Below are 12,565 nucleotides of genomic sequence, written 5' to 3' on the forward strand. Positions count from 1 at the left end.
AGGAACTAATCACCCATTCTTGTATGTATTACACAACATGCATTCCAACTCTTCCTTTTAACCAAAAGCAACCACAAAGTGTGACAGCTTAATGATTAATGACCTAATTCTGTAAACAGCTAAAAGCACCTAATAAATCATGCTTCAAGCCTCAGGGTGGCAGCCTGTAACAAGTTCTCTGGTCTAAAGCTTGGCTCTGATTAACAAGGATTTGCTAGGATTGCCTAATCTTGTTATATTAAAAAAGAACAAATATTAGACGACACAGTAAGTACAGTGATACTGCTGGATTGCCCGAGCTGATGGTGTACATTCCAGAGTCCTACAAAGACACGAGCCAGTACCAGAACTCCCGTTACCTTTAGAGTCATATCATCAGAGCAGGACGCCAGAAGATTACCAGTTGGATCCCATTTGATTGCGTTTACTTCATTCTAAAATTGAACAGTGAGAATAAATTGGAGTCTTCACTTCCATTACAAATGACAGCTTACAAAAGATAAAGTTGGACAGCAGTTATAAGTATTTGTATAACTGTCAGTATTTTAACATTTAATTTTCATTCCTAGCTTTGCCTTCAATAACAATAACTTTTTGCTACCTGTTCAACACATTTTCCCATGCATGCTCTTACACAACATAGGCTGTGCATAGCAAAGTCTTAAAGTCACCATGTTTCTTCTTCTACGCTCACTTTTGCTATGCCATCCTGGCACAGGTAGAAAGAGCTGCACATGGGAGTGAGAATTGTTCTAATAATGATAGAGACTAGTTACCATTTGACCTTAACTACAACTTCCTGCGTATGTGTATCTGTTACCTGTTGCCAAAGACCAACCATTACACATGTGCTCTAGACTGGCAAGTACACCAGGCCCCCAATCTCTCATTAATAAAAATATCATCTAGCAACCCCCAATTTTCCAGTACTTACTGTGTGACCCTGGAAGGTTTTGATGGGTCTATCTTGTCCTAGTTTACAGACATGAATACACATGTCTGTACTGCAAGAGGCAAATGTGTTGTTACTCTGCCAATCAACATCTAATGCTGGTGCTAAAAGAAAAAGAAAGATATTTAAAACTATGGTAGGTATTCTGCAGAAGTTTGATTTGTACATTTAGCATGCACCACCTTAGAACAAATGCCAACAGGAAGCAACCATTAATTTTACAGCAGTTCTAAAGATAATCAAACACTATGAACAGTGAGAAATGCAGCCAAAACCAGTCTTACACAAAAAAAGGAAACAAAATTTAACAGAAGTCATTAAAACATAGAACATATTTGAAATGAAATAGTTACACAGAAGACAGTGCAGCAGGACAACAAGCTGTAGTTAAGTCATCTATAAATAAGTCTCAAGACTCAGCATAAGGAACAGGTTCCCACAACTTAACGCATCGTCATGCATGAGCTCATCTCCACTAACAGTCCATGCTTGTGCTGATAGATGGCAGCCAGGGAAAGGTAATGATATATTTCCTTTCTTAATTCCAGCATTATAAGGTGTGGTAACTTGAAGCTTAATCATGGGCGACATATTCCATTTGATCAAGCCAAGATATTTATGGCAGATAGCACACAGAATTGCTTGGAATAAATCAAGAATTGATGTTTTTGATTGTTGTCATGCCACTGAAAACATAGTGTGAGCGGAATAAAAAGTGGAAACAAGACACGTTTCTTAAAGGCCCTTCAATGACATGTTCGTCATCTCTCTATTCTATTTTCCAGCTGATTCTGGCAGGCTTGCACAGCATGCAGCCCACAAAGCAATTTGTCTGACCTCCTGAGAGGCTGCACTCTCATCCCAGCTGGCCAGTGAACAGCCTTTCAGCTGGTTTGTGGCCAAACAAATTGGGGACAGCACAGCAGGCAGCGCAGAACAATGGGATGCGGAGCTGGGATTACTGTAGCAGGAAGATGACAAATGCAGTCCTTAGCTGATAAACACAAATCCTTCATGGCCCACCCACTTGATTTGTCTGCCACTGTACTACAGAAAGTAATACTTGGATTATCTCTTATGACTTTCATAGAACTGTAATAAAATTGTGAGTGATAAAGTTATACAATCAGAACAACTGTATCTTTGTTTACATTCTCAAAATTCATAAGACTATGAATATGAGAGCCAGTACCCTAAGACTGCCTGTAAGACTTTAAAAGGGTGTAAATAAGCACCATAAACTTCAGATTTTTTAATTTATTTTGATGAATAACACTTCTTTCATGTTTTCAGATGACAATCCTGAATGATCAAAATCAAGACTTACCAGAATGAAAAGGAAACTGCTGCTTGGCTTCACCAGTGTGGGCATCCCAAATAATTGTGGTCTGTATTAAACAGATAAATAAACAATAAACAAACTTGTACAAATTTGCTAATTTCCCCACAACTACCACTATTCAGATGTATCAGACTACCTAGTCTACTCCCCATTGCCCAAACCTGCTCCCAGTGTATATTTCTAGTGTTTTACCCAGTAGTAAAGGAAACAGTATTAGGTCTACAGACAACAGTAGAAAACAGTAATAATGTGCAATATTAGAAAGGTGTTTGATCACATCTTGGGGTCTGGAGGGAAGAACGGGGTTGTGGGCTTCTTTTTTATAAACAAAAATTAAATAGATTTATCTCTTTAGTCCTATTTATATTTTTGTAATCCACTCCATACACCTACTTTAATTTCAAATACTTGTATATTCAAATTGTAATTTCAAACACTCATTTGACCCTACGGAAATCTTTATATAACAGTTAGACTCGTACTTAAGAATCTGAAAGATTTGATTTAAGGCTGTAATTTTCTTCCGAGTTGTTCTCTGCCAATACTTCTGATATCCTTCTGATGAAAGAAATCTTACATGAAAAAATTATTAATCACTATATTATATGCCAATATTCCTGACCTACCTCAACGATCAATGAACATTTTGACACTGAATTCAGTGGAAGCATGAACTGACCACACAAATTATTTATGGAAGAGATGCATAAGGTTGGGTCAATCTTTCTGTTAATATTTTTCAAAGCATAATCTCAGTTGCTTTGTCCAAGGAGTTTTATTGACTGAAACGAGGCTTCTCTCTCTTCCAGAATAATTTTCTGCAAATTAAAGCTGTACCTCCACAAAGATTTAAAAACTGGCATAAGCCATCACAGCTGCCAAAAGAAGAAACCCATTCTTCCCATGCTTTGAGACATTGACTTTTCCTTCCGTTGTGCCAGCACAAGCATTTATAAAGCTGGGCACTAAAGCAAGCCAGGTTAAATGTGTGCAGGAAAAAAATAATAAATAAAGAAGAAAATCTACTACTTCACAGTGACACTGCCAGTTTTAAGTACTGTGGGCCTGTGGCCTTGCTGAGCCTGCAGTTTGCCAGTCTCACTAGAAGAAAGCCTTGTATACTTCCGCACCTTCAATCAGTTACAGAGGAGAAACTAAACTCTTCTTACTCTTTGAATAGTGTCTTCTATTTTCTGAATTAATCTTAAGTTTATTCTTCATCACTGTGTGCCCTTCCTACCATTCATAAAATCTCTCACACTAACAACAGCTTTAAATTTAAAGACCTTGTGAGTCTAAGTTTGTTTAGACATGTAAAATAAAACACAGTTAAACAATGAGCTTCATAGCATTATGCTACTGGCACCTCCCCAGTCAGATATATTGACTTTTCTTATGTTCCAACGCTAACCTTTTCAATCATTCTCAGGCTTGACTGATCTCAAAATCAGCCTGAACCTATTCTTCCAGTATGATTTTTTTTCTGAGACTTTGCATAAAATGCTTCACTAAATTTTAGATGACTCTGTTTCACAAAGGTTAAACATTCCTGCATTCAATGCACTTACTTTCCAACTTAGGCTAACCTAATTGGGAAGAGATCCAGAGCACTGAAATCTAGTAAATTAAAATATCTCAATAAACTACTATAAAACACAAGGAAACACAGCTAGCATAACAAGTTCTTTGTAAGTACATATTTACGTCTCATGCCTTTAGTTTAATCTACTTACTTTCTATAGCTTTGCTAATATGCTTACAATTAGATTATAATGGTGAAGGAAAGAATTTTAATTTTACCAAAGATTATCTCACCTTGTCCACTCCTGCACTTAAAATGAAGTTTCCTTTCTTGTTCCATTTTAACGCAAATATAGGACCTTTATGTTGCCCTAAGGTGCTGGCAAGATTACCTGAAAATTTATATTGATATGAATACATTAAAAAAATAAAAAACTATGCTGTGAGCCACAATACAGGAAAATACACTGGAAATTAAAGTATTTCACTTACCATCTTTAGTCCATATCCTTGCAAAGCCATCGTAAGACCCAGTTGCTAGAAGTGTACCTTCACTCTGCCAGCAAAAAGGTTCTTTTATTTATTTATTTTTAATGTATAACTCAAAGCTAAAGAGCACAAAGCAAATTTCAGGTAGAATACATCTGTGTAAGATTTATGATATTTATTCCATTGACTGCAACTTATTAAAAAGAAGTCCCCAAAGTACAGTACAAGAAATTACAATGCAACTCAAAAATAGAAATATTTCAGGAGCCGTAGCAGAGGATGCACAGTTGCTGTCACCTAAAGTTTGCCTATGCAAAATTATAGGTACAATTTTCTCGAAGTATTTTGAGCACTACCATTTCCACTTACGTTCCAATCCAGTGATGTCACATCTTTGTTGCTGGGTACATCCTGCCCTCCTTCTCGTATACAGTGCCGAAGTACCAGCTGCGTGGAGCCGCTCGTGCTGTTTTCACTGAGGTTCCATATCCGTGCTGTCGAATCTCCAGATCTACAAAACAGTCAACGACAACATAACTCCTTCTCCCAATTAATTCCATTTAATAAAGTATTCCTTTGAATACAGCAAACATTGTTGCATTTGATGTAGAGGGCGTTGGGGCAGGTATTATTTTAAGTTGTTACCATCAATGTATCTCAGTATGCCAGCGAGCACCGGTATTACACACATACATGGTTAATGCACGTACCCTGAGGCCAAAAGGTCACTGACGGGATTCCAGGCACAGATGAATACTTCAGATTCATGGCCACGCAGCACCACTGCCTTGTTCGGAGGGATTTCAACATCTCCATCTACTTCCATCATATCTGTGTGATTATCTGCATTATGGGAAACCACAGTAGAGAGAGGTGGATTTTAATATTTTGGGACAATACATTTTAACTACTATATGGTTCAAGGCTGCAAAGTTCCTTTATTTTTCCAGTTCCAATTTATGAAGTACTATAAGCAGATGAGTTTCAAAAACGTGAGGAAGCTCTTAGCCCTTCTAAACCTCAGCATCCAAATGGATTTAATTTTGAAACTCCAAAATTGAGGCCAAAAGTTTATTTTTTAACATAGAAAAAAATTAACACTGATGTTAAAAGTACTCAGAGTTTTTCAGGCATGATACTGCATAGTACAATATGTTACTAGTCTATCTTGTGCTTTAAAAATACGTTTATGACACATTCATTTTCAAAAATCTCTCTTTTCACCAAGTGCAGTCAAACAGGTTTTAAATCTCCATCTCAGACACTTCATTTACAAAATGGCTTTAATTAATATGATAACATTTGGTGATACGGTAAACTGATAACAGAGCTTTTTAAACTGCATCAGCAGTTACAGTGGAATTGTGGCAATACATAGCTTTCTGCGTGGAAGTGATACTGGATCCATATTGTTCTGTAAAACATACTGGGGGTAATTCAACCAACAAAACAGTTTTCTTGGCAGCTACCATCAATCATTTTCTATTATTAAAAATAAATTCACACTGAGTGTAAATGCAGAATGTAAAAAATGCTGAACAGTTCACCTGCTCCATATTTATTCCCTGTGGTTAAACAAACCGTTTCACATCTATTGCTTAATTTAACATTAAGGGTTTCTGTCACTGTTTGTATGTGTGAGAAAACAGAAAAAGCTATTAGAACATGCATATTTTTAAGAAAGAACACCATTTAAAGCATTGCTTCAATTAAAGAGAACCAATGCCAGTATAATTTGGTATACCAGCCAGTAGGGGTTGCTGGTATATCACAGTTCACAGTAGCGGAGATCTGAAGTTTACGCTTACTCTTATCCAGTTCACAGTTAACAAGCAAATATTCTTCTGAGATTTTTAAATGAAAGCGCCAAAGTAGAGAGCTTGTTTAAGCCAAAGATTATATTTACACTTTATTTATCATATATAATAATGAAAAAAACCAGTAAAATCCAGCTGTAAAATGAAAAACTTGTACACGGCTCCATAGGAATATTCTCTCAAAAACATCTTTTCTTCAGGTGCTTTAACAGAAAGAGCTGTAACTCCCCCTCTTAAATGCGTAATTCAGACTTCCAGAACAGTATTTTCAAAAAAATCTCATTTTAATGCCTGACCTTAAGTTTTTGATACTAAGCCTGATCATCAGGTATGTTCCTTTGACCAGTGATGACAAATAAAACTCAGTTTTCACCAATCACAACTGAAGTGGAACCCATGAATAAAACAAACCTGCAAGCAGTTGCACTGAATAATTCTGAATAGCAGATCATGAAAACTGATACTGATAAAGGAGATAAATGACACAGGATTTGTCTGTGACCATGACGGTCTCGGCATGACAAGTGAGTCTGTCCTACAGAGAGCCAGTTACAACTGTCCGAATCATGGGGTTAGCAGAACCTGTCAAAAGTAGCTTGCAGAGCTTCACAAGCAATTCTCAGTTTCAACCAGCTGCAGATTAGCAGACTTCTCTCCTTATTCCTTGTACAGGGGCCAAAGCTGAGGAGATGCAATATTTAAAGCGTTTTCTTGGGGTTTTTTTCTCTTTATGCAAGAGCTCTCAGAGGATCCTGTGAAAAACCTTCAGATGATGGGAAAGGAGCAGTACTGGATGTACTGGTCAATGGAATATTGTGAATTAATGAATTCAGAAGTTTGCATCCCCTCCTGCAATTCCACATATCAAACTGGGGACAGTCAAAGTGAGACACCATCTGTTAAAGTATCACCTATGACGAAGGTATTCTCTGCAAGCTGAAGGGTTACTAGTACCTCTACACATTTACCTCATTGCCTACTACCTCGTACTACGAGCTCATACTATGATAAATGACAAGGAAATGACATTAACATAGGTTAAGGTAATTTCTGTCTCCACTTACTTGCTATAGTATGTGCTCCATTCTCTTCTCCATTTGCAGTATTTTCTCCATTTTTTGCTGATCCCTGTTGGTTAGTCGCGGCTGCGGCTGCAGCAGCTGCTGCCTGCTGTTGTGCAAGTTTATCTCTGTAGGCCTGTTGTCTTGTCTGTACCACATCAGGCATTACTGCATCTATCAGTGAGAGAGACTCTATCGGCCTACCATCAAACAAGGTACCATCCTAAATTACAGCAGAGGGAGAAAACAAAAAAAGACAACACCAAGTACAAATTAACATTACAGGCAAAAACTCCAAGGAAAACTAAAGCAACAGTTCTGATTTAATATAACAAAACAGTTTACAAATGGTGCTGGAAGCGATACCACATCATTGTTGTGGTTAGGACTGAAATTTTAGTCTAAAGTTAAGTGGCCACCATTAATATGCAAAAAGAAGCCAGAATGCAGGCCTCTGGCAGAGCTTCTGGAATCAAAAGTTACATGCTTGAAGTTTGCTAAATCATCTGCCAAAGAAAAAAATTCTGTAAGCTATCTATGAATATGATTTCAAACATGAGTGGCTGCAACAAAATCTAATGGTTTGTTTGAAGAGCTGCAAACATTGCAATTCGGGTCACTGGCTTGTGAAGTTATTCTAGCTTATTAGACTAATACTTTCCATAAACATATTATCTAGAGAGTTGACTAGTTTTCTTCCTTTTTTTAAACAGTGCTGGCATGCTTTCAAACAACAAGGAAGAATTTTATCCTGAAATGGACAAGACCTAGTTAAAAATACCCTTATACATATGCTAAGGCTTTGTAAGGATCTATTTTTAGGAGCTACAAGGATTCCTTGCAATAAATATATTCCTCCTTCTATTCCAATCACTTGCTTTATTTTTCTGAGGCTTCCTAAGGGAAAGGATTTGCTTCACTGGGACTATGAAAACTACACATAAACAGCAAACATAAGAGAGACTGGAAAGAGTGCAGAATTAGTGAAAAAAATAGTTTCTTTCTGTCATATAACTGACACATACAAAGGCTGCTAACCTTCCAGGCATAAATGAGAAAGGAAATTGAGGGCAAGCATCTGCAGCATCAGGCAGGAAGATACATACGTTTCTGTACTGCTGGAATAACCATTTAAACATCAAATTTAATAGATCCTGCTCAAGACGAATTAGCCAGCAGAGGCAAAAGGCAAACTGGCGTACACCTTCATCCTCCCTGCCACAAACTGAAACCCTCTATTTGGAAACCTTGCCTTTGGGCTCTCGTTGCTTCATTATAACAACACATCACCCAAATGAGAGCTGCATAGTGGTCTCCCACTTCCCTAGTGCAAGTCCACAAAAATTAAAAGTTAATTGTCTCAATGATAATCTTATTGCACTTGTCTGGATTTACTACAACATTATATTAGGGTAAAAACTCTACAGACAACGGACCTTTAAGCACTGAGCCAGAACACCATGCCTGGTGTTGTGTGGCTGCACTGGGCAGAAGCCCTACCCAGTTATGTCACTCCATTCTGGTTCCACCACTGGAGTCATGGTGAACACCAGCAGTAAGGAATCTGAAGTAAAAGTAAATAAATAGGATACAAGAAAGTTAAGAAAAAATACTAACATTCAAACTTACTGCAAGCAAGGACATAATGCTCCTGCAGGCAAAGTCTCCTTACCTCATTAATACTGACTTCTGCCTCTACATACTGCAGACCTTTCTGGATGATGGAAATCAAAGCAGCTGGTGGCACCAGAGCACCATTTATATTAGACTGGCTGATATGGCTCTCTATACCAAAGGTAAATGCTGAATGGGAAAACCCTAAAGACAAGGCAAAGACATCAGAATTGATTTACAGAGAGACAACGCTACTTGCCATACCACTGTAGGATCTTCTGGTTACAAACCTAAGCAAATTATACAAAGATATAGCACGCTTATGAACTACAAAAACACTCATCAAAACAGCTCTGTTGTTTCACTCGTATGTTTCTACTTTAAATGTACAAAAACAGAAAAATGAAATTTATATATAACACAGCAATTACTGTATCACTGGCAAAACATTTGCACATGAGTAAATATAAAAATACAAAATATACAATTTTCAATAACATTTACACATATTTTATATTCTCAAGCTATATACATGTATTGTATCATACATAGTATTTAATAAAATATATACCTCCAAGACACCATGACTCACTTGTTATATTTACTCACTGATTCTCTAGCCATGAAAATGAAATGGATCTCTATGTAGAACAGAATTCACTTCATGGTACAGTGCTGTCATAATTGTTTATGTTTTGGCATTGGAACTACATCAGTGCTGTGCACTGATTAAGAAGTGGCAAGCATGATGTGGTGCAGCACTGGTAGTTGCTTGCTATTTATTTGATCACCCTGAAAAGGCAAATTTAACCTAGAGAAAAACATTTGTTTCAGCAAATTAACTTTACTGTTACAGGATTTTTTGTTAAAGTACTTCCACACCCCACACCCCCCACACCTCCACCCACCCCCCCCCCCCCCCCATCAGTAACTAAGAAGCTGCCTGCAAACTTTCAAATGAAGATAAAGCAATCTGCAACTGGAATAAGAATGTGTATAGTCTTCAGTAAATTCAGGCAGAACAATGAGTTTCTGCATTCTTCTGACAAGCAGAGACTGAAAAACGCTGCCATCCACCACTGCTTCTGGTGCTTCTTTGTCCCAGTTTGAGAAGTCCATGCGCAGTGGACATAAGCAGTGGGCAGATGTTGCATCAGTCAAATGCATTTTCAAGAAGCCTGAAGCCACCCATCAGCAATCACTAAACAAAACTAAGAACTGGTAGATGTTGAAACAGCAAAGTAGCATGCACATTAATGCTGATCCCTTATGCTCTTAACCTTAAGATTGATTTTTTTTGCTCTAATATGCATGCTTCTTTTATGTATTGTTAAGATCATATTCCTTCCTGTCAATCACCACTTGTTCATTTACTGGGGCATGCCCTGATCTCCAGTCAAATCTACCTGTTCTAAATGTAGGCTGCTTTAAGCAATCCATATTATAGCTGTGAGTAAAAGGTAACATCTCTTACACAGCTTCATGAACAACCACCACCACCACCACACCTCCTGCAGCCATATGGCTGCATCTAGAAATCCAAATGTGCAATACAACACAAACAGTTGATCTGACTGGGTTTGTGAAGTTTTAAAATTGAACTGTCCAAGGGAACTCTACTGCATTCTTGCTTGTATTTTACAGACACAGTCAATTTGGACAAATATGACAGGAAAAAGTTTCAAGTTTGACAATCTTCAACTGTCTTTTGCTCTTATTCCTAGGAAGCAGGAGGCTTTGGCTAGCCTGACACCAAAGGACAAAATCCTCCAAGAAAGTGTCCTGCAGGGATGGAGGCTTTCGGGAACCCAAGAGTTACTCCTGTAAAAAATTTGTCCACCTGTATTTAGATTCAAATGATACAAGTCATATGGTCACAGTTGCCACTTCTTCCTCTGAAATACAGCAACATCTGCCCTCCCAACAGTCACATTCAGGCAAGGAATTCAGCCACACAAGGCAGCTCGCAGGAGCACCATCACTCCAAGACAGAACAGGAAAAAACAGTATTTTGGTGGTCATCCTTTTTTCTTCTTCAAGTAGCCCCAAAGAAAATGGTGCAAAGTGTCACTGCCACCCTGTAGATAAGTGAATCTCCAGGAAAATGCACTTCTAGCAATCAAGTGAGTCCTTAGTTGGTTGACTGCCATCTGAAGACTCCAAATGACTAAATCTGATTAAGCTACAGAAGGTAACTTGGCAGGAATTCATTCTCTTGTTGAGAAAAAACACCAAGAAACAGTTCAGACAGAAGCAAATGCCTACTGGCAAAATAATTAAATGCGACTGCGTTTGCTAAAGCCAGTTGCAGATGAATACCAAATAAATTATGCATTGTTTAACAGCCAGAATTGTAAAAACTCACCTGACTCTTGCAAGTATCTATATACCAGGAAGTTAACCTCATCACTGCTTATACTCATCTTTATTCCCAGTTAAACCATGAGGTCACAACAAAGGACACAACCCTGAAAATAAAAAAGTAGGTCAATTAAATATTTTTAGTACCTAATACGTATTTCTCAACAAATGCTATATTTATAAAGTAAGTAGCTCCCTGGCAGCATAGACAATGGTTTTATTTTATAATGCAAATAAGTCTACTGAAGTCATTAAAAAGTCATTTGTCTCACCACAACATAAAGGTCAGTAAATTAAATATTGAAGAGCCGGGTTCTCAAATGATGCAAATTGGTACGGACTGGGGGACTATACTGCTTAATACCAGTAAAAAGGACTCGTTTCACAGGTTTTTAAAAAATAATCAAATGAGTTTCATCTAATCAACATTATTGCTACGGAACACATTTTTCAAAATGTGGATTTCTCTCTGCCTGGCTAACAAAGACTGAGAACTTGGTTTCATGTTGGTATCCAGGCAAGTTCTCACTTTTACTTTCTAATCTACTTTACTTTTCAGGTACTCCCACTCTAGTAAAAAGGTGCAGTATGGGCTACAACACTGTATCTGTTCACAGAAAGCCCAGCTATTTCCACTAAAAACCAGAAAACATCTCAGCCATACACTTACGCTTTGCAAAAGAAATTCTTGAAATTAAAGACAAACTTTAAACAGACCATTTTTAGTAACATTTCTCTAGGCTTTCAATCAATGCTCTGAAAATACTGATGGACATACATACACAATTTTCCCTTGACTTTATTAATGGTAAATATTCAGCAAGACAAATAATGTATCAGACTAAATATACTTTTGATGACAAATTTTGAAAATATGAAGCAACAAGAGTCTTTAAAACATGGAGACGAAGAGACAGAACACAATAGTTCTTCTAACTTTAAGCGTCATTTTTGAGAACATTCTCATGACTTCTGAATGTTTAAAAATCCCGATCTTCCATGACATCTAGTAAACAAGTAAAAACATATATCAGCTTCCAGAACATAGTATGAAATAAGGTCCATCTACAGTTCCTATTGTTCCGCCCAGCACTTTTCATCAGCAGACCTTCAAGGCTTTTTCTACCCAGCCACGCACCACCATCATTTTCTTCTATGGAACTGGAGTCTGAGAAGGTAAGCGACTTTCCCACTGTTATTTGACAAAGTTTGACCTGGATCTGACGCAAAAATGGACTAGAGAGCAGGCTGTCTTATATTGTTCAAAATAAAAAGTTCTTGCTACATGGCCATGTGGTCAGGCCATTCACGACTGTTGTTTGAGGTGGGAAAGCCGTGAACACAGCAGGAAGCAACAACTATAAGGTTATGATTGTTATTATAACCTGCCACACCTATTCTTTCTAGG

General features: G+C 37.6%; 1 protein-coding gene across 7 annotated transcripts in view; it reads right to left on the reverse strand.

Moving 5' to 3' along the window:
• Window positions 1-12,565, reverse strand: part of TBL1XR1 (TBL1X/Y related 1) — a 119,174-nt gene that overhangs the window by 12,033 nt on the left and 94,576 nt on the right. For 5 of the 7 annotated variants that reach the window (XM_074878523.1, XM_074878522.1, XM_074878524.1 and 2 more), the window contains 10 exons: window positions 11,162-11,264; window positions 8,855-9,000; window positions 7,186-7,405; window positions 5,015-5,147; window positions 4,674-4,815; window positions 4,308-4,371; window positions 4,110-4,207; window positions 2,280-2,340; window positions 935-1,056; window positions 360-434 (listed from right to left, as the gene is read on the reverse strand). In XM_074878523.1, coding sequence (XP_074734624.1) covers window positions 360-434; window positions 935-1,056; window positions 2,280-2,340; window positions 4,110-4,207; window positions 4,308-4,371; window positions 4,674-4,815; window positions 5,015-5,147; window positions 7,186-7,405; window positions 8,855-9,000; window positions 11,162-11,219 — 1,119 coding nt within the window. In that variant the 5' untranslated portion in view covers window positions 11,220-11,264. Of the gene's footprint in view, window positions 1-359; window positions 435-934; window positions 1,057-2,279; window positions 2,341-4,109; window positions 4,208-4,307; window positions 4,372-4,673; window positions 4,816-5,014; window positions 5,148-7,185; window positions 7,406-8,618; window positions 8,747-8,854; window positions 9,001-11,161; window positions 11,265-12,565 lie in introns of those variants that run through there. The other 2 variants (XM_074878529.1, XM_074878528.1) reach the window with 2 other exon arrangements.

The sequence above is a fragment of the Strix uralensis genome, chromosome 9 (assembly GCF_047716275.1).
Source record: "Strix uralensis isolate ZFMK-TIS-50842 chromosome 9, bStrUra1, whole genome shotgun sequence".
NCBI classification, from domain to species: domain Eukaryota; kingdom Metazoa; phylum Chordata; class Aves; order Strigiformes; family Strigidae; genus Strix; species Strix uralensis.